Genomic DNA, 22,829 nt, shown 5'->3' with positions numbered 1-22,829 from the left:
GTCGTTAGCATGCACCCTTGTGTTCCTCCGCTCTCGAATAGGAGGTCGATCCTTTCAGGCACTAGCTGCCAAACTTTGGAACGGCATGCCGCTTACCTTAAGACGGATGCATTATTTCCTCCCCTTTAGAAAGGCCCTAAAACCTGGTTGTTCCAGCAATAGTCCAGCAATCAGCCCCAATATCGCAATACTTCTACCTGCCAGTCACACTCACCTAGCGCCGGGACACTCAGCCGAGTAGCTGTGCTTTCTACAAATACCCTGATAACATAACATAACAAAGCAAATAACAACACAACAGAAACATCGCACGGCAAAATACAACAAATCAGGCAAAACAGAACACAATAAAGCAACCACAGTAAAAGACAATAACAGTGCAGTAATGAGCACAAAAACACCACAAAAATGCATAACACATAATGTCAAATATTCTCACACAGATTACTATCTCCTCAGATCTGCTCTCTTAATATAATGTCAAAGGGATATGCAGCATGCAGGGCCTTACCACCAAGGGACAGTGCCAGTCAAAAAATGTTTTGTGATCAGGCACCTTATGTTCTATCTTTGGTCAGAGTTCTGATTGAAAAATAATTTTGAACTTAAAGTAGTGTGTCAGCTCTGCTCTTTAAAGAGAGTGAACACTCCTAATGTGATAACCTTTCAGATATTATTTATACTACTAGATGGACAAACAGGAGTGTGTCCCCATCTGAGCCCCAGCAAGTTCTAGAACTCTAGCTACACAAGATATTTTGCTATAGGTGTTCAAAACATTATTAAAGAATTTGTGAGCTTTTGTCGTAGCTACAAATCACACAGTTCTACCTTAGGTTTTCTGTCAGGTGTTTGTACTATTTTGCTCACCCGTTTCATGAATAAAATGCTGTTTCCCAACCAGCAATGAGACACAGACATCTAGATTATCTTGTGATAATTTTGCAGTGTTTTAAATATTAAACCAGAATAACCACACTCCTTCTAGCCTTGACAGCTCTGCACATACATCAAAAACATGCGACTTTTAGTGAGATGCAGAGTGCCTTAAAAAGATTGCCTTATATTCCTTGCCCACAATTGAACACTTCATTATAGCACTGATTTCCTTTGACGCTTATGCATCTCTCCCTTAACTCTGCTACCTGTCTTTTCTATTTTTCCTCTCCTCTCAACTGCATCACTTATCTCCTTGTCAGGCTCCATTCATACCTTATTACTATAGCTCTCAGCCAGTTGTCTTTACTTAGTAGCCATAAAAGGTATTGATTGGCAGGCACATTGGTAATTGTGGAGAATGCCATCGTTTTCTAGAGTATGCTATTCAGACTACACACATTGTTCGATACCAAGAGGAGGCACACAGCAGACCCCTTCAAGGAGATACTGATCACTTGTCTCACAGAGTACGCTCCGATACCTGAAAAAAATTACCATCAGTCTGTGCTTCAACACTGTTTCCGAGGAATATTTCAAATCTCTATCATGGATTCTTTCATATTTCTCCCACTTACTGGTGTTACACCTCTCTTCCAGACCTGCCAACAGACCTCTCAGTTTCACCAGGTAGTTTGTCTGTTTCTGCCAACTGCAAAACATATTTATGTGTAGCGCCCCACAGTCACATGCAGATAAAACAGTGAAATGTTCCCACCTGCTGGTAGATGACAGCTAGCTTGTGTGAATCAATATTTCCAAAGCAGGATCACTGCTTTCGGATGGTGTGGCGAATGTACCTACGTCACACCAGCAGACCCACCTAACAAAAAAAGCGAGTTCCTTAGTTTGAGCCAGAAGCCTGATGTCCATATTTCCATATTGCTCTGGAAGGTGTGTATTGTATGACTGATGTTTCAGAGAGGATATTTTAAGTGCAACATTCCCATTAGTGTTGACTGTAGTGTTGACACCTCAGTCAACACTGAGGGGCGCGCAAATTGTGGACGGCATGTACCATGATGGAAAGGAGCAAACATTTCTGGAATATGATGTAGTGTCCGGCCACACCCTTTTCCCTGCCCAAACTGATTTTCAAGACCTCCTTTACCATTTATCATACATTACTTATGTTCCTTTTTTGTAAAAATTAGCATTCCGGCACATTAATTACACCTCATCCTGCCCGAGCCAGGGAGTACAGCCCCGGTGCGGAGAGTACGGCCCGACTGCAGACGTAAAGATTCGACTTGTTAATGACCTCTGTGAATACCAAAAGTTGTAAAGTTAGACTTTTGTCTCAGATTACGTTTGTGAATCGGGCCCAATTTCTTTTCTTCCATCCAAAAGTGGTAAATTCCTCTTCAACAACTTCTGGCATCCTGTAATGGGGAATACAACCCTTTCTGCACAGGAAATGGAAGGACACCATCATAGGGCAAGCTTGAGGGCAGGAAAGCGGGGGTTAAAGTCTTTCGCATGTTAATTCTGCTACCAATTGATGTGACTGACATTCCTTCTCTGCCATCAAATTAAATATCTTCAACTCCTCTAACTCCTGTTATTGTTTTAACTGTCAATACATTTATTTAGTGGCATCAGTGGATGAAGGACTAGGATGTCTTCTTTAAAAAAATAATTTGTTTTTCTAAGGTATTCCTTTCACCAAAGCGTCATATTTCGCTACCATGACCCTTGATGAGCTGAAGCACATACTCCGTTCTGATAGTGATGAGCCCATGCCTATGATTGAAGAGAGACATCAGGTCCTCAATGAAACTGGAACTATTCTGCTGAAGAACTTTGGAGGTTCATTCCTGAACTGCGTTAAAGCAAGTGAAAACAGTGCACAGAAACTAATACAAATTGTGGTCGAAAACTTTCCTTCTTATAGAGATGAGGCAATGTTTCAGGTCAGTTTCGCTAACTCATTTCCTTTTCTTTCCCTGTGCCTCAAAAGTAATGATGACTAACGATAAGACTAGATAGTCAAACAAATTCATATTATTTAATTGAATTTAGTCTATATATTGAGAGTTGGTAAATTCATCTACCATAGGGATGGCATGCTGTAGAAGCTGGTCTAAATAATCCATTGTCATTGCATTGACCACTATATCATTGCTTTTTACAGTTTGTTTAATCCCTTAACTTCCGAAGCTCCCACCCCCATACACACATACTGTGACAAGCCTATTTTTGATGTTTGGGGTACTTTGTGCTTAAGCTGTCAGGTGGCTCTATTTTGGAAAAATTGCAAAAATGCTGTGCAAGAAAATGTGTTTTATTTTTTCTAAAATGGCATCAACAAATTGTTTGCTATAATAAGATCATCCTCTTCACAGCTTTCAGGTACAGTCTGAGTTGTAAAAAATATTTTTTTTATATCGCAGCCTAGGCATTTTGTACAAGTGGCTGTCGATTGTGTTTTTCCTTTTTGTGGGGTTTACCCACCTCCATCTTGTAAGTTGTGCATTTGTGAAACATGTGAAACCCATGAGTGAACCCAGAAAGCTATACATTTATGAAGAGTAGCTACAATTCAGAATTCAGCACAGGTTCATTTCTATAGATGACTTATAGTATTTCCAATGAAACTAATCTTTGAAATAAAAGAAATAATGAAAATAAGAAGGAAAAAATAGAAATAGGTAACATTTTCATCTGTAATTTTTTGCCCCGATTTACAGAATTCATGTACTGTTATATCCGTGGGATACTTCTGGTAATAGTGATATATAATGGTTGTTGATTTTCCAAAAGCGTGATATCCAGAGTCACCAATCGAGCTGCAGCTTATAATGATTTTTCATTGTGCACTGACCATGCATCAACTCATATGTTACTATCTAATGAGTGAAAATGGGATATGATGGACATATGCATGTTGTTAAATGAGTCTAAGATACTGAGTTTAGGAATAGTGATTATGTGTGCAACTCTGAATTTAGAGTTACTCATACTTTCATGTGATTTAGAGGGTGTTTTGCAAAATGTGTACTTTCTTGTACATTGGCTTACGTTTGGAAACTAAAAATGGGAGAAGTTCAATTGATAATAACAAATGTTCAACTATTTTGAGTTCCCATACTCCTGATAAAAGTGGTACGCACGTGTATGGCTAGGCCTATTGCCCGAGACATAAAAAAGACACAAAACAGAACAACGAAACATCAAGATTTTGGCTTGGGAACTGATCCATTCTGTTGATGTGGTTAGCTGCAGTATTTGGGCCTGGGCTCAACCTACGGCACCCATACATTTCTGAAAACTAAACATGCCAGGGGAGTCCAATGTGGGGTGATGTGGATACAACTAAGTTTTCTTACCCAAAATGCATTGCAAATATCAAAGTTTGGTTAAATTCACAGGTTTTCCCACAAATTTTGCAGAGGAAAGGTTCATGGATCTTGCAGGCATCCACAAAATTCCAACCACCAAGAATTTGAACAATTCTGATAAAAACATTACCCAATTTTTTTTTTCATCTATTCCCTATGACAGGAACAAGTCAAAACTTTGACTATTAGGAGTCCATGTGGTGTCAATGAGGTCTTCACATGGTAAATGTGTTAGGTCCACCCACACATGGGAGGCGGTGTTTCAATTGGGAGAAGTGTGAGAATGCAATGTGGTAAAACATTGGTAACTGGCATCCAGTGTAACTTCTGCTCCTCTGCCTCCGCTCTGGTGTCAGATTTAGGGGGATTTTCTGATATCTAGTGAATTTTCTGCATCCGTCCCCCCAAATCCCCAAGAAGGTTAGTCTTGTGGTAAGCCCTCAATCTGCAAATGAGGAAGTCAGAAATTCTGTTAAGTCTTTTATGGGTGGGGATCAGGCCCATACCATGACAGGCCACCTTCACCCCATTCTTTTTTCTTAAAAACAATCTCTGGTGTTCTATCAGTATCTCAGTTCAATCCGCTAATCCACAGCAGGAACAGTTGCCCATATCTGGGAGGCCGGTACCCCCTTCCTTGGTGTCTAGTGGGTGGATCCTTGCGTGAGGATCGCCCTCCTATGGCGATCCCCAGGATAGGGCAACAGTAGGAAAAGTACCTGTCAAATGCATTTATGATCAGATGTTTTAATCATCTTTGCCTTCCCTCCGTTATCTCTAATTCCCATCAATTTTTTGCAAGCTAAAGAGAGGCAAAGCTTCAAGTTAGTATTGGAGGAACTTCTAATCTGATTTGCAAGGCCAAATGCCACATGTTCACAAGGCAGCATTCCACAGCCAGCACTTTTTGGATTGACAACGTCAATAAAGTGCACTTATTATGTAACAGCATTTAAAAATTTCCACAGGTCCATTGATAATTTCCATATTAGTATTGCCAACTGCACTATGCCAGGTACGTGTTGTACTGCGCTGCAAAATTGGTCCCAAGTGTCTTTCTTGAAGGATGGTGTGTTTGTTATCACTAGCAATTACTATTAGGAAAACAATCTGTTAATCACATCTGCTCATTTTTAATAAGTTAAACACCCTGAAAATAAAGGATGTAGTCGGGAAAGGTCAGTGACTGTTTGAGAAGAATTATTTTGCGTCTTTGTTGTTACTAGGAGTGCAAAACAAATTGCTGTTGTATGTACTTTATTCGATATAAAATATCATAAAAGCATGAACAAGGTATTTTTAAGAATAGGAAGTCCGACAATTCATACAACAGTTAACAATATAAAAGTTTGGCCAAAAAATCAGTTAAAAAGAAATGTATACACTATATACAAAAAAAACAGATTCATTTACAATTGACATATAAACAACATTTGGGCCCTGAAGATGCTAACTCTTACTGTGCTTTAACAGCTTTGAACTTATCAGCCAGGCGTTGCCCAAATATTTTGCTAACGCACAGATCATGCTAAGGGAGGAGGTATCTGATTTAAACGTGCGTAGTGCTGCCCTATAGTCAGTAAACCCCAGGTTTTTGCATGTAGGTTTCAACCATTTCCTCCTGGCAGCCCTATAAGCGGGGCATGCGAAGAGGAAATGGGTAAGCGATTCTGATGGCGCTTGGCAACCTGGGCAGCTCACAGAAGCCAAGCTATGATTCCTCCAACCCGCTACCAATTCGTTGAGTGGGAGCATCCCTAGTCTGAACTTCGTGTATAGCAATCTATCTCGGGGAGATTGTATAAAATCAAGATAGTGCTCAAATTTAGCAACCGGCTTGTGCTCTAAAAACTGTTCAGTGAGGGTCCCCCAGTTGGATTTTCGTTCCTCCACTCCTTTCACCCATTCCCAGGATGCCTTCTTGATAATTTGCTTGGCTGGCGCGGTCTGGGTTGCCAAAGCCTCTCTGAACCCAATTTCTATTACCAACTGCTTTAATTTACCGAGCCACTTGATCTTATTCCCTGAGTCTAGGTTGATAATCTCATTCAGTGCAGACGCGTAGTTGGCAAGTTCAGGAGTCCTTCTTAGGCGCACCCAGAAAAATAATGGACGTAATCTAGCAATATTTGTGAAGGACTGCTTCCCCAGGTCTCTAGGGAGCGGAGGCAGAGGGGTGGAGAGAGGAAGAGATACCAGACCCCTGAAAAACGTATTCTCTGATTTCTCTAGCTCACAAACATCCTCGAATCCCCATAACTCCGACCCGCAGAGCGCCGAAGGCAGTACGATACCATCATAGACCACGATAGCCGGGCCTACTGGTCTAATAGATGAGAGCTGCTGTTCTCTTAAAATGGCTCCCGCTACCCTTCTGTGATTAAGGAACATTTTGGCTAAATGGGTATTCCACTTCATTTGATTATTCATCCTGATCCCCAAATAGTCAAAAGACTCTACAGTTTCCAAGGGGGTACCATTCAGGTTGATACTATTCTTGAAGCGTTTGGAAGGGGAGAGTGTCATCAGTTTAATTTTATCTGTATTAGTCGTTAGACCCCGTAAATTAGAAAAGTGGCAAAACCTATCTAACAATTTTTGCAGGCCGGAGGATGTTTTTGAGACTAGTAACGTATCATCTGCGAATAGGAGGGTGGGGGGTTTATCGCCGGCCAGGGTTGGGGCATCAGATGGAACCTCTCTCAAATGCAAAACAAATTGGCTTCTTTATGATTCACAATATTACCACTCTTCTAAGTGATCATGAGGGCTTTTAAGGCGATCCACTGTAAAGAATATTAAGGGAACTTAGTTAACAGTACCGCTGTAATGAGTTGCGTGATAAAAGCATGAAATTCAAAGTACAAGTGTGATTGAAAAGTGTTACTTCTTTATTCTAGGGAAAAAGAGTGACTTTCTACAAACGGGCCCAGATTCTTGTGGCTGATACATGGAGTGTTTTGGAGGGAAAAGGAGATGGGTGTTTTCACGATATTTCTACAGTGACCATGTTTGCTGACTACAGGATTCCACAAGCCTTAGTACACTTAGGGGCAATGAGATATTCTGAGGAACTCATGGAGAAACTTAGAAAAGGTTTGTAACAGCTGTTATTTCTTTATTTATTTTGGTTTGTAACTGTGGTGGTTTATTTATTTGCAGGTTTTTATAGCGCGAATCAGGCCCTCAAGGGTAGCAGAGCATGCTACATAGGAATAAGAGACACAATACAATCACAGAAAGACAATAAAAGATAGGGTAACCTATGGTATAATGTCCATGATCCAACAATAATGGCATTGCATTAGGATTTTGTTTCAGTCACTGTTGCAGATGTTGCTGAAAGAGCAGGATTTTAAACTCTTTCTTGAAGATCTCATGAGACAGATGTGTTCTAGTGGTAGTGGGGATGGCATTCTAGAATCTGGGTGGAAGTCCTTAGAAAGCTTGTTTCAGGGTGTTTGCTTTCTTCAATGAGGGCGTTTCTAGTCTTAGAGAATCTGCGCTTCGGAGACAGCAGGAAACCCCTGAGATGGCTTGTTGTATGTTTTGTGTTTGTGTGTTAGATAGTTAGCAGCTCCCGCATGTATTGCCTTGTGAACTGAGCAGGCCAGCTTGAAAATTCTTCTTGCTTCTATGGGAAGCTATTTTAGTGTCTTCAGGACTGTGGTGATGTTCCCAGATCTTCTGCAACTAGTGACTAGTCAGGCCACGTAATTAAGGTCTGCCTTTAGTGGTGCCATGTGAACTTTGGGTACACCAGTCCATAGGGAAATTGCCATAATCAAGTCTTGAGAGGACTAGTGATTGACTGTTATTTTGAAGTTATCTAATGGCATAAGAGACATGCATCTCCTATTCACTCTAATGTGGTAGTAGGCTCTCTTTGCTACAGCATTAATGTGGGCATGTGTAAATTACAATTTTTGTCCTGAGTAAATACTAAAGATTTAGCATTTTCCACCGTGGATGGCTTTCAGTCAAGTAGGACTGAAGTACCCAGCCGGGCTTACACTGATGTGGAGCAGTGTGGTCTAGAAAGCAGAAGGAAGTTCGTTTTCAGGGGGGAGGGAGGTGTTCAGTTTGGGATGATTGCATGCCATCAGGGATTGGAGGGCACTAAGGGTCTCTGCATGATTGGTTATTTCCTCCGGCGTGGAGTCTTTCAGGTACAGCTGCTTTCCATCTGCGTGTAGGTGAATTGAGATGTTGGATTTTCTCCAGAGAGAGCTGAAGGGTGCAACAGACTGAAGTTGTGTGGGAGAGGATGGAACCTTGGGGTACTCCTTGGTGAAGAGGTGAGGTACTAATGAGAGAGTTTCACAATTTTATTTGCTGTGAGCGATTTGTGAGATGGGGCTTACACCATCTAATGACTATTCCATTTGAAAAAGGAGGCGTGATTGACCATGGGGAGTGCTGTTGTCAAGAATGGGCAGTACATCTCCATAACATGTAGCAATGCTGTCTCTGTGCTGCAGCCAGCCCTGAAGCACCACCAGCGGTCATCAAGGAGGTTATTTTCTTTTATGTGTTTTTTAGTGTCTCTCAGGGGGAAGAGGAGGTTGGATATGGGATGGAAGTTGTTACCGTCTTCTCAGTCAGCATCTGGGTTTTTGGAGCATCTTGTATCTCATTAACGGCCCTCCTATTTGAGCAAAGAACCCACACTGCTAAGCCTGGATATGTAAGCATTATAAAGAAGCACCACCTGTAGAGAAACTCTCACAGTCATTGAGGAGCGTATGATAGGCACTGACTAGACACTGACTGGACACACGACACCCCAGTGTCATTGGTTATGGAACCTGTTGAATTATCACTAACAAGTCCGTTATTCTAATTTCAGGAAAATATTTCCTACATTTTGTGGTATTTTTAATTGGTTCAAATTTCGCCCTGAGCCTAGCAAATCTGCATGGCCATAATGTCAATCAGAAAATTATTTTCAGCACAGGTAACCCCTTCACGGAACGAATAAGCTGTGGCGGAGGTATATTAATCACATCTTTGTCATTTTGGAATAAATTGTACATTGGCACCTTCCTCACTAGGATCAGCAAGCACTCTCAGTGAACATTTCATGTTCACTGCCACATTGAGCAAATTAGAACTGGTTATAGACTAGTCTCAACTGTGGGGACAGAATGTATGAGAAAAAATGTTATGCTCTGAAATGGGTACACACTTAGGGGACATTCTGGTCTACCTCTGCCCAGCTACTCAAGAAAGAAATTCCCAGCAAATACTTTGGAACAAATCAAAACAGCAGGCTGTCTACCTTAATAAAACACGTGTGGCACTAATGCAGCATAATTCGAGCATTTAGAAAGCATGAAGTGGAATCTATGACAACCATTTACACAATTTACACATTCCTTGTAGAGTATGCAGTTCAATGTTTCTTGTTCTACTGTGTCTTAAATTAAATCTGCACATTTAGAGCAACGTTTTGCATTCTTCAGAATACTTCAAATTAGATACTTCAAAAGCCAATACTTTACATTACATAATGGACACTAAACAGAGGGTGCAGAATAAAATCCTAGTATATTGGTCAATAAAGTCACACCCCTGATATGATGTGTAGAGCGGTCGCCACTGCATAGTTATAGTTAGGTCAGTGTTTTCACAATGAGCGTATTTTATTTTGCTAAGAACTTTGGCACTGATTGACCTTTCCAAAAAACAAGTTCATCCACCTCAGCTCCTTTCTGGAATGTTCTGGGATGAGCCATCAAGCAGGGGCCGAGAAAAATTAGTAACTATAACGGGCAACCTTGCCATCCACAGTGTTTTCATAAACAATATTATTTCAGATGTTGCAGTGATGTTAGTAATTTCGTAGATCGTCTCATGAGTGATGTATCAGGTGGGGTAAATGGCAGTGCATGGCGGGCGCGAGTTATATTACTTTAGGGCACGAGTGATAGTTTCTTGAGATAACTATAACTGGTGAAATTCAGTGGTTTCATTATTTAAAATGTAAAACATACCGTATGAAACGAACAAATCCACTGAAATTCACCTGCAGTCAGTCCCTGCATCCAACAACCTGTGGACAACTGACCCTCGCCACACACTGACTTTGGCTGTGTGTGGTGGAAGGTTGGGCACTTGTGTCCAACCCCATGTTGCGCATTGTTTGGGTAGGCCCCAGACCTGGCCTGTGGTGGGGGATTGTTGCTGGTGGGGGTTGGGCACAAGGACTGGCGCCCAAACCCCTGCAGGTGCACACGGCTGACTATGTAAAGTTACAGTATAAAGAGTGTCATTATACAGCAAACAAATTATGGACGAAATGCTGACAATGCAAACATTCTCCCCCAGTCAAAAGATCTGGGTTAAATCCATCGTTCTTTTGCCCACTACGCCACCCCAGTTTGGGCCCAGCCTTATGCAAATCATTCTTGACCCTGTGCCTCATCGGAACGGTCCTGACCAAAATGCCAGGCCAGGTCTTCCCTGGACCGTGAACAAGCATCCTGGGACCCGTTTCAGGGTATGTCACTCTTCTTCAGCCAAGCTAGCTTGAATCCAGTGACTCAATGAGCAAGGAGCCCACATCTGGGCATACCCATCCCCGAGTGGGACGAGTATGCCAGACGTGGGTCCTGTGCTCTCCATGCCACTGGAGTCAAGCTATCCTGGCTGATGAGGGCTGAAAGCCCGAAACCGGTCCTAGGATGCTTGTTTCCAGTCCAGAGAGGACCTGGGCTGGCAGTTCGGGCTGGACTCTTCCCATTGGGTGCAGGGTCAAGACTGATTTGCATATGGCTGGGTCCAAACTGGAATGGCATGGTGAGCGAAAAAACTATGGATTTAGGCCCAGATCTCTGTACTGGGGTGGATGTATGACACTGTTTTGCATTCTGTCCATCAATTGTTCTTTTTGCATTAAGTAAGGCAAGTAAGGCAGACTTATTGACTTTGTCAACGGGTCAAATCTCAAAAATATAAAATGTGGGCCTCTTGGCTTTATGAAGGAGTCAGCATATCCAAATACAAAAAGCACCCCTATTGCCATTGTCAAGAAATAAATCACTAATAATTATAACCAAATGTATGTTTCATTGAATCACACAGTACAATTTTTAATACAAGTGATTGTCATTTAAAAATCGTATTCAGTTTTATTCTTTAAAATCATCATGTCTTTAAGACTTTTTAAAAATAATTTTCTAGCTACAAAGCACAGCTATTGAACCAACCACAAGGGGCTCTGCACTACAGATGGCGAACATAGAGCTCCTGCTTTAAAAATATGTTAAGCTCTCCTTGGGTTCACCACCGCAGGCCTTAGATAGTTCTTGGTGGAGGAGTGAACCGGAATGTGGGGCAGTAGTACAGTAGGAAGAAGGAATATGCGGGGGGAGGTGCCAGTTATTGCTATCCTGGTTCTGGGTGCACAGTAGGGCCGGCCGGGTCCCCTACCAGAAGAGCCACCAGTCCCACAGATGCTGCAAGGAATGAAGTCTGCGCAGAAACACCTCAAGATGGAGGGTACTGGTCTCAGTACTGTTGCAGCGTTCGGTGCCGATCTCGGGGCCCTGCGGACGGAATGGCTGGGCGCAATGCACACCATGCAGAGAAATCCTTGCAGTTTTCCCTTTATGTATCAAACACTGCTTTTCAGGGTAGAAAGTGCCCCACGGGGTCCTCTCTCCTCAGGGGGGTTAAGTCAGGCAGGCGTTGCAGGAGTTATGGGTGCCCCAACATGGTGCAGACCGGCCATCCCAGAGGTGGAAGGTTGACCATGGGCATTACGGATCAAAGAGGTTGCCACAGATGTCGTACTAACAATGGATGGCCCTGGGGCATCTCAAGCCGGGTGCTGAGCGTTGGCTGGGCCTGGTGTAGATCGCATGATGGGGGGCCACTGCAGTCCTCCGCACGTGTGCGGCTTTTGTTACACTGAGAAAGAAGGTGCTCCGCTGGGTCTTACTGCTCAGGGAGTCTGAGACAAGGCGGGCAGCACCGATGTTTTGCGGGAGCTGAAGTCGTGTGGGGTGATTGTCCCTAGGCGGTGGACCGGTTGCAGGCTGCAGGTTTCAGGAAGGCCGTCACAGTCGGTATAGTGCCGCAGAAGTTTCCAGAGATGGCGTAATTGACTGCTGTCAGCCCCAAATCAATGCCCCCAAACTCCTTCAATGGGCGGAGCCCCAGGATGGCACATTCAGGTTGGCCCCGGGTAGAGATTTGACAGGAACTGGGTGGCCGGGATCACGGAGCTCTAGGAAAGAGCATCCAACATAATGTCTGATGAAGCCACACCTCGCTCACTCTCTTTTCACTAACTACATTAGTCTGCTGCTGGTTATGCTGGAGGTTGATGGTGCCTTGTGTTCTTTCCATTACAATGATTTCCTAATCTCTTCACTGACAGTTGTATACATGACAAATAACACGGTTCTCAATTCCAAAAACCAGAACTGCGTGCAAAGGGAAAAGAGTAGCAAAATATATGCATTGATACCGAGCCTTACCACCTCCTCAGGTGCTGAAGACTTAGGGCCTGATTATGAGTTTTGCAGTTTGGGAGTGGTCTGCCATTCCACTGCCTCACTTCCACACTGCCAAGCGTGACCGCAGGCCGCCCTCCAGATTATGAGTTATCTTGTGGTCTGGTGGCAGTCCTTGGCATTCCCACAGTGGTGCCTATTAAAAAGGCACCGCAATGGGAATGCCAAATCCCGTTCCTGCACGGCATGGGCTATACAGTCCATGCCGTGCAGGAAAGGGGGTGCATGCAGACGGGGGGCACGCCATGTGCCCCCCTGCATGCATCCCATGGCCCTGAGTGAACAGGGTGCCCTTTAGGACCCTCTAAATTTTCTCACTACCACCCTTTTTATGGCGGGCTCACTGCCATGAAAAGGGTGGATGTGAGTAAACTTGTGATATGCTTGGCAGTGCCGCAGCAGCAGCATATTGCATGTTGCTGCCATCAGACCACCTCGCCACCGCCAGGATCGTGGATCCCTGTTGGTTGCAGTGGTTCTATTGCGATCCGAACACCACTTGTTGATTTTTTGGTTGTCCCAGCAGAATACTACACTGTCAAACTGTGGTACACCCAAGAACGCTCCCACACCTACTTGATGAGAATGCCACATCCTCACTGACCTATGGTGAGACTGAATGCCTAAGCAGCCGTTTATAGCCTGGGAACATGCCTTTTTTACTTGCACCTCAGGAAAACCTGCTGACATTTTTTGGTAAAATTGTGTTAAGTAATTTATACGTGAACTCCTTAATTCCCTCAATTGAATGATATATTCTGTGGTTTTTGTGTGTGTGCCTACAGTAAAAATTGTGTTTTCTGTTCACAATGACTGCAATGCAGTGTTATAGTTCTACACAGTCTATACTTTGTAGCTCTCCTTCGGGTCTGGAATATGAACCTAGCCACATCTCTGCTCAGTAACACCCTCTAAACTAATTTTGACCTCTCCAGAAGACTGTTGTCCAGCTGATAGGGCTGTTGAAAGTACTGTTGCCATTTCATCAATGTTAATTCTAAGCCTGAAGGATATGAGGAGCTGTCTAAATCTTTTTTGTCTTGTAGGAGGAATAAGAATCTGGTTTATTGTGATTGTTGCTTACATTACCCTTACACAAAACTCATGACCCAGCTGAACCTGCAATCTGTCTGGAGGATTAACTCAAGGAAGTGATGCCAAGAGGAACAACATCCCTGTAAAATGTAGGCAAAAGACCCACAGATGAACCTGCAGAGTGAGGCTGCCTTTCTTAATGTTATGCTTTATCACAGCCAGTCATATTCTCTGAACTCAACCCTACCTTTGGGCGCTGGGGGAGAGGAGTTGGCCTAATGGCTAGGGCGTCGACCTTGAATCTGGGGAACCGGGTTCGAGTCTCGGCAAGGACGCGCAACATCCTGTGATTCTGGGCAAATCACTTAATCTCCCTGTGCTTAACAAAAATGAATGTGTCCTCATGTAATGCAACTGGCGCTCGTGTAAAGCGCGGTCACGTTTGCGCTATATTAAACTCAGTAAAATAAATAAAAAATAATAAAAATAAATAAAAGCCTCTTCTCCACTCTGCCTGATCATCCTGGTAGTGAATAAATCCCCCTTAGCTTGGGAACCCTGTATGCACACTTTTATGTTCAAGAGGAACACCAGTCTTTTTACCTTCCACATTTGACTCTAGGTTAGTCATTCGGTGTGTGACCTCCTGGATTGTTTAAACCATCTTTCTAACAAAACATAAAACTCCTAAGTTATGGCTGTCTGACCGTAAACTATAGTCTCCAGTTATTGGTACTGTTAGAAACAAGGTCTTTAGTTGTCAGAAGTTTGCACCCTGTCCACGAAGGGACCCTCACTCAGGGTAAGGGAGTCACACAGCTAAGATAACCCTGGTAGCTTGGCATGATCAGTCAGACTTACCTCAGATGCAATTTGCAAAGCATTTGTACATACACACATGGTAGACCAGTGAAAACACTATAAAAAGAGACCACACAAGTTTAGAAAAATAGCCAGTATTTTCCGATTAAAACAAGACCAAAATGACATAAATCCAGCATGCTGAAGTAAAGATGTCACTTTTCAAATGTTAAGCAAAGGTAGTCCATAGAAATCTACGGACGAATTACTTTTAACACAAAGAACCTGGGATGCTTCAAAATTCAAAGATGAAAACAGGCACAGGGGAGGTGAGGCACCCGAAAAACACAGCAATGCATTGGTTCCTTACTCCCAGGGGAAGTGATGCGTTGCTTCCTTACTTCCAGGGGAGGTGATGCGCTGGTTCTTTACTGCTATGCAGGGGACGTGATGTGTTGATTCCTTACTGTCAGGGAGGTGATGCGTCTGTTCCTTAGTGGAAGGAGAGTTGTTGTGTCGAACTCCCGACATGCGGCTTCGGTTCCATATTGCTCGGCAACATAGATGAGGAGACAACGTCAAACTATGTTGCATCGAAAATCCAGATGCACTGTGTCGATGTGGTGGCGGAGAAGCAGGTGCTGCGTCAATTTGACAGCCATGAAGCAGGCGATGTGTTGATTCTCCAGCCACAAAGCACGGGCTGTGTGTGAGTCGGAGTGGGTTCCACAGACTTCAGTGACACAGTGCTTGGACTCAGGCTGTGGTGATTTTTCAGCAGCACAGCAGTGCTGCATCGATTCTTTGGTCACACAGGGGTGATGCTTCGAATTCTTCTTTTTTTTTGCCACACGGCTGCGCTGTGTCGAATAAAACGGTTGCTGAGAGTTGATGTGTGGATGTTGTTAACAGTTTGAACGTCCAAGGGTACAGGAACTGGATTTGGCACCACTAGACAAGTCAGGGTTCTTAGCTGAGGAGCCCAGGGACTTGTAGGTGAAGTCTTTGATGGCCCTGAGACTTCTTAATACGAGGCACGCACGTACAAGCCCATGGAGAACCTTGGAAGAGGGACACTGAAAGCAAAGCCAAGACCTTTCACTCCCAGGACAGAAGCAGCATGCAGCAGGCCAGCACAACAATGCAACAGGCAGTTCCTTCCACAGCATTGAGCTATTTTTCCTGGCAGAATGTCCTTTAGTCCAGCAGTATTGTGATTTGAGAGTGTCAGATGTCCAATACTTATTCCCCTTTCTGGCTTTGAAGTAGGAAGAAATGTCTTGGGAGTGCACACGATCTTGCCTTTCCCTGACCTGGCTCCAGACACACTACAGGGGGGTGGAGACAGCTTTGTGTTAGGACAGGCACAGCCCTGTTCAGGTGTCAGTGACAACTTCTACTGCCACTCTAGCTCAGGAAGACCCACCAGCCTGGTGATGGGCCATCAGGATATCCAGGGCACACCTCAGCTCCATTTGTGTGACTGTCTAGAGTAAATGCACAAACAGCCCAACTGTCACCCTAACCCAGACTTTGATTCTTCAGACAGGCAAAGGCACAGAATGGTTAAGCAAGAAAATGCCCACTTTCTAAAAGTGTCATTTTCAAAAGCGCAATTCAAAAACCAACTTCATCAAAGGATACACGTTTAAATTGTGAGTTCAGAGATCCCAAACTCCAAATCTCTATCCACTCCCAAAGGGAAAAGATATTTCAAGGCAATTCCCATGTTACCGAAAACGAAATTAGCAGCATTCCACAATTAGGACATTTAAAACACAACAGTACAAGTCCCCCCTTTTATATACACTGCACCCTGTCCCTGGGCACACCTGGTGCACTTTACTTGGGACTTAAATATGGCAATTATGGAGAAACTAATGACAATATAATTTAGCCAAAGAGCATATGCAATTTAGTGCTTGTTAGGTAAAGTGCCATGAGTCTTAAAGCCCAAAAAAACCCAAGTCCGAATAAATAGGAGGAAGAAGGCTAAAAGTTAGGGGATAACCCCGCAAAAAGGGCTAGGTCCAACAGGTACACTGTGCACCATTGATAATTTATCACACCTATGAGAAGCACAAAATAAAAAATCTTGACATTGACTAGTAGATCCTGAAGTTTCCTGATGGTCTTGAGTACCAGCCAGTACTAATCCATCTCTGGTCACCAACTAGCCATTTGAATTGGACCTTTGAAAAGTGCTGATGCCACAAGTACACTGAACTACTGTCTGTTACCCTCTAAATCAATGGTCTTCAAACTTTTTTGCTCAGACCCCCCCAAAGAAAAATGTTTTGAAGTCGGGCCCCCCCCCCCCCCCCCCCTACCAGAAGAGCCACCAGTCCCACAGATGCTGCAAGGAATGAAGTCTGCGCAGAAACACCTCAAGATGGAGGGTACTGGTCTCAGTACTGTTGCAGCGTTCGGTGCCGATCTCGGGGCCCTGCGGACGGAATGGCTGGGCGCAATGCACACCATGCAGAGAAATCCTTGCAGTTTTCCCTTTATGTATCAAACACTGCTTTTCAGGGTAGAAAGTGCCCCACGGGGTCCTCTCTCCTCAGGGGGGTTAAGTCAGGCAGGCGTTGCAGGAGTTATGGGTGCCCCAACATGGTGCAGACCGGCCATCCCAGAGGTGGAAGGTTGACCATGGGCATTACGGATCAAAGAGGTTGCCACAGATGTCGTACTACCAATGGATGGCCCTGGGGCATCTCAAGCCGGGTGCTGTGCGTTGGCTGGGCCTGGTGTAGATCGCATGATGGGGGGCCACTGCAGTCCTCCGCACGTGTGCGGCTTTTGTTACACTGAGAAAGAAGGTGCTCCGCTGGGTCTTACTGCTCAGGGAGTCTGAGACAAGGCGGGCAGCACCGATGTTTTGCGGGAGCTGAAGTCGTGTGGGGTGATTGTCCCTAGGCGGTGGACCGGTTGCAGGCTGCAGGTTTCAGGAAGGCCGTCACAGTCGGTATAGTGCCGCAGAAGTTTCCAGAGATGGCGTAATTGACTGCTGTCAGCCCCAAATCAATGCCCCCAAACTCCTTCAATGGGCGGAGCCCCAGGATGGCACATTCAGGTTGGCCCCGGGTAGAGATTTGACAGGAACTGGGTGGCCGGGATCACGGAGCTCTAGGAAAGAGCATCCAACATAATGTCTGATGAAGCCACACCTCGCTCACTCTCTTTTCACTAACTACATTAGTCTGCTGCTGGTTATGCTGGAGGTTGATGGTGCCTTGTGTTCTTTCCATTACAATGATTTCCTAATCTCTTCACTGACAGTTGTATACATGACAAATAACACGGTTCTCAATTCCAAAAACCAGAACTGCGTGCAAAGGGAAAAGAGTAGCAAAATATATGCATTGATACCGAGCCTTACCACCTCCTCAGGTGCTGAAGACTTAGGGCCTGATTATGAGTTTTGCAGTTTGGGAGTGGTCTGCCATTCCACTGCCTCACTTCCACACTGCCAAGCGTGACCACAGGCCGCCCTCCAGATTATGAGTTATCTTGTGGTCTGGTGGGCAGTCCTTGGCATTCCCACAGTGGTGCCTATTAAAAAGGCACCGCAATGGGAATGCCAAATCCCGTTCCTGCACGGCATGGGCTATACAGTCCATGCCGTGCAGGAAAGGGGGTGCATGCAGACGGGGGGCACGCCATGTGCCCCCCTGCATGCATCCCATGGCCCTGAGTGAACAGGGTGCCCTTTAGGACCCTCTAAATTTTCTCACTACCACCCTTTTTATGGCGGGCTCACTGCCATGAAAAGGGTGGATGTGAGTAAACTTGTGATATGCTTGGCAGTGCCGCAGCAGCAGCATATTGCATGTTGCTGCCATCAGACCACCTCGCCACCGCCAGGATCGTGGATCCCTGTTGGTTGCAGTGGTTCTATTGCGATCCGAACACCACTTGTTGATTTTTTGGTTGTCCCAGCAGAATACTACACTGTCAAACTGTGGTACACCCAAGAACGCTCCCACACCTACTTGATGAGAATGCCACATCCTCACTGACCTATGGTGAGACTGAATGCCTAAGCAGCCGTTTATAGCCTGGGAACATGCCTTTTTTACTTGCACCTCAGGAAAACCTGTTGACATTTTTTGGTAAAATTGTGTTAAGTAATTTATACGTGAACTCCTTAATTCCCTCAATTGAATGATATATTCTGTGGTTTTTGTGTGTGTGCCTACAGTAAAAATTGTGTTTTCTGTTCACAATGACTGCAATGCAGTGTTATAGTTCTACACAGTCTATACTTTGTAGCTCTCCTTCGGGTCTGGAATATGAACCTAGCCACATCTCTGCTCAGTAACACCCTCTAAACTAATTTTGACCTCTCCAGAAGACTGTTGTTCAGCTGATAGGGCTGTTGAAAGTACTGTTGCCATTTCATCAATGTTAATTCTAAGCCTGAAGGAAATTTGCAAAGCATTTGTACATACACACATGGTAGACCAGTGAAAACACTATAAAAAGAGACCACACAAGTTTAGAAAAATAGCCAGTATTTTCCGATTAAAACAAGACCAAAATGACATAAATCCAGCATGCTGAAGTAAAGATGTCACTTTTCAAATGTTAAGCAAAGGTAGTCCATAGAAATCTACGAACGAATTACTTTTAACACAAAGAACCTGGGATGCTTCAAAATTCAAAGATGAAAACAGGCACAGGGGAGGTGAGGCACCCGAAAAACACAGCAATGCATTGGTTCCTTACTCCCAGGGGAAGTGATGCGTTGCTTCCTTACTTCCAGGGGAGGTGATGCGCTGGTTCTTTACTGCTATGCAGGGGACGTGATGTGTTGATTCCTTACTGTCAGGGAGGTGATGCGTCTGTTCCTTAGTGGAAGGAGAGTTGTTGTGTCGAACTCCCGACATGCGGCTTCGGTTCCATATTGCTCGGCAACATAGATGAGGAGACAACGTCAAACTATGTTGCATCGAAAATCCAGATGCACTGTGTCGATGTGGTGGCGGAGAAGCAGGTGCTGCGTCAATTTGACAGCCATGAAGCAGGCGATGTGTTGATTCTCCAGCCACAAAGCACGGGCTGTGTGTGAGTCGGAGTGGGTTCCACAGACTTCAGTGACACAGTGCTTGGACTCAGGCTGTGGTGATTTTTCAGCTGCACAGCAGTGCTGCATCGATTCTTTGGTCACACAGGGGTGATGCTTCGAATTCTTCTTTTTTTTTGCCACACGGCTGCGCTGTGTCGAATAAAACGGTTGCTGAGAGTTGATGTGTGGATGTTGTTAACAGTTTGAACGTCCAAGGGTACAGGAACTGGATTTGGCACCACTAGACAAGTCAGGGTTCTTAGCTGAGGAGCCCAGGGACTTGTAGGTGAAGTCTTTGATGGCCCTGAGACTTCTTAATACGAGGCACGCACGTACAAGCCCATGGAGAACCTTGGAAGAGGGATACTGAAAGCAAAGCCAAGACCTTTCACTCCCAGGACAGAAGCAGCATGCAGCAGGCCAGCACAACAATGCAACAGGCAGTTCCTTCCACAGCATTGAGCTATTTTTCCTGTCAGAATGTCCTTTAGTCCAGCAGTATTGTGATTTGAGAGTGTCAGATGTCCAATACTTATTCCCCTTTCTGGCTTTGAAGTAGGAAGAAATGTCTTGGGAGTGCACACGATCTTGCCTTTCCCTGACCTGGCTCCAGACACACTACAGGGGGGTGGAGACAGCTTTGTGTTAGGACAGGCACAGCCCTGTTCAGGTGTCAGTGACAACTTCTACTGCCACTCTAGCTCAGGAAGACCCACCAGCCTGGTGATGGGCCATCAGGATATCCAGGGCACACCTCAGCTCCATTTGTGTGACTGTCTAGAGTAAATGCACAAACAGCCCAACTGTCACCCTAACCCAGACTTTGATTCTTCAGACAGGCAAAGGCACAGAATGGTTAAGCAAGAAAATGCCCACTTTCTAAAAGTGTCATTTTCAAAAGCGCAATTCAAAAACCAACTTCATCAAAGGATACACGTTTAAATTGTGAGTTCAGAGATCCCAAACTCCAAATCTCTATCCACTCCCAAAGGGAAAAGATATTTCAAGGCAATTCCCATGTTACCGAAAACGAAATTAGCAGCATTCCACAATTAGGACATTTAAAACACAACAGTACAAGTCCCCCCTTTTAAATACACTGCACCCTGTCCCTGGGCACACCTGGTGCACTTTACTTGGGACTTAAATATGGCAATTATGGAGAAACTAATGACAATATAATTTAGCCAAAGAGCATATGCAATTTAGTGCTTGTTAGGTAAAGTGCCATGAGTCTTAAAGCCCAAAAAAACCCAAGTCCGAATAAATAGGAGGAAGAAGGCTAAAAGTTAGGGGATAACCCCGCAAAAAGGGCTAGGTCCAACAGGTACACTGTGCACCATTGATAATTTATCACACCTATGAGAAGCACAAAATAAAAAATCTTGACATTGACTAGTAGATCCTGAAGTTTCCTGATGGTCTTGAGTACCAGCCAGTACTAATCCATCTCTGGTCACCAACTAGCCATTTGAATTGGACCTTTGAAAAGTGCTGATGCCACAAGTACACTGAACTACTGTCTGTTACCCTCTAAATCAATGGTCTTCAAACTTTTTTGCTCAGACCCCCCCAAAGAAAAATGTTTTGAAGTCGGGCCCCCCCCCCCACCCCCCCCCCCCTACCAGAAGAGCCACCAGTCCCACAGATGCTGCAAGGAATGAAGTCTGCGCAGAAACACCTCAAGATGGAGGGTACTGGTCTCAGTACTGTTGCAGCGTTCGGTGCCGATCTCGGGGCCCTGCGGACGGAATGGCTGGGCGCAATGCACACCATGCAGAGAAATCCTTGCAGTTTTCCCTTTATGTATCAAACACTGCTTTTCAGGGTAGAAAGTGCCCCACGGGGTCCTCTCTCCTCAGGGGGGTTAAGTCAGGCAGGCGTTGCAGGAGTTATGGGTGCCCCAACATGGTGCAGACCGGCCATCCCAGAGGTGGAAGGTTGACCATGGGCATTACGGATCAAAGAGGTTGCCACAGATGTCGTACTACCAATGGATGGCCCTGGGGCATCTCAAGCCGGGTGCTGTGCGTTGGCTGGGCCTGGTGTAGATCGCATGATGGGGGGCCACTGCAGTCCTTCGCACGTGTGCGGCTTTTGTTACACTGAGAAAGAAGGTGCTCCGCTGGGTCTTACTGCTCAGGGAGTCTGAGACAAGGCGGGCAGCACCGATGTTTTGCGGGAGCTGAAGTCGTGTGGGGTGATTGTCCCTAGGCGGTGGACCGGTTGCAGGCTGCAGGTTTCAGGAAGGCCGTCACAGTCGGTATAGTGCCGCAGAAGTTTCCAGAGATGGCGTAATTGACTGCTGTCAGCCCCAAATCAATGCCCCCAAACTCCTTCAATGGGCGGAGCCCCAGGATGGCACATTCAGGTTGGCCCCGGGTAGAGATTTGACAGGAACTGGGTGGCCGGGATCACGGAGCTCTAGGAAAGAGCATCCAACATAATGTCTGATGAAGCCACACCTCGCTCACTCTCTTTTCACTAACTACATTAGTCTGCTGCTGGTTATGCTGGAGGTTGATGGTGCCTTGTGTTCTTTCCATTACAATGATTTCCTAATCTCTTCACTGACAGTTGTATACATGACAAATAACACGGTTCTCAATTCCAAAAACCAGAACTGCGTGCAAAGGGAAAAGAGTAGCAAAATATATGCATTGATACCGAGCCTTACCACCTCCTCAGGTGCTGAAGACTTAGGGCCTGATTATGAGTTTTGCAGTTTGGGAGTGGTCTGCCATTCCACTGCCTCACTTCCACACTGCCAAGCGTGACCACAGGCCGCCCTCCAGATTATGAGTTATCTTGTGGTCTGGTGGGCAGTCCTTGGCATTCCCACAGTGGTGCCTATTAAAAAGGCACCGCAATGGGAATGCCAAATCCGGTTCCTGCACGGCATGGGCTATACAGTCCATGCCGTGCAGGAAAGGGGGTGCATGCAGACGGGGGGCACGCCATGTGCCCCCCTGCATGCATCCCATGGCCCTGAGTGAACAGGGTGCCCTTTAGGACCCTCTAAATTTTCTCACTACCACCCTTTTTATGGCGGGCTCACTGCCATGAAAAGGGTGGATGTGAGTAAACTTGTGATATGCTTGGCAGTGCCGCAGCAGCAGCATA

The 22,829-nt window shown here is 45.1% G+C and overlaps 1 protein-coding gene across 3 annotated transcripts in view; it reads left to right on the top strand.

The window, feature by feature from the left end:
- Positions 1-22,829, top strand: part of QNG1 (Q-nucleotide N-glycosylase 1) — an 85,288-nt gene that overhangs the window by 31,961 nt on the left and 30,498 nt on the right. For all 3 annotated transcript variants that reach the window (XM_086961304.1, XM_086961305.1, XM_086961306.1), the window contains 2 exons: positions 2,590-2,849; positions 7,178-7,373. In XM_086961304.1, the coding sequence (XP_086817430.1) occupies positions 2,590-2,849; positions 7,178-7,373 (456 nt within the window). The remainder of the gene's footprint in view (positions 1-2,589; positions 2,850-7,177; positions 7,374-22,829) is intronic.

The sequence above is a fragment of the Lissotriton vulgaris genome, chromosome 3_1, assembly GCF_964263255.1.
Source record: "Lissotriton vulgaris chromosome 3_1, aLisVul1.2, whole genome shotgun sequence".
NCBI lineage: Eukaryota > Metazoa > Chordata > Amphibia > Caudata > Salamandridae > Lissotriton > Lissotriton vulgaris.
This window is presented reverse-complemented; position numbering and strand designations above follow the sequence as displayed.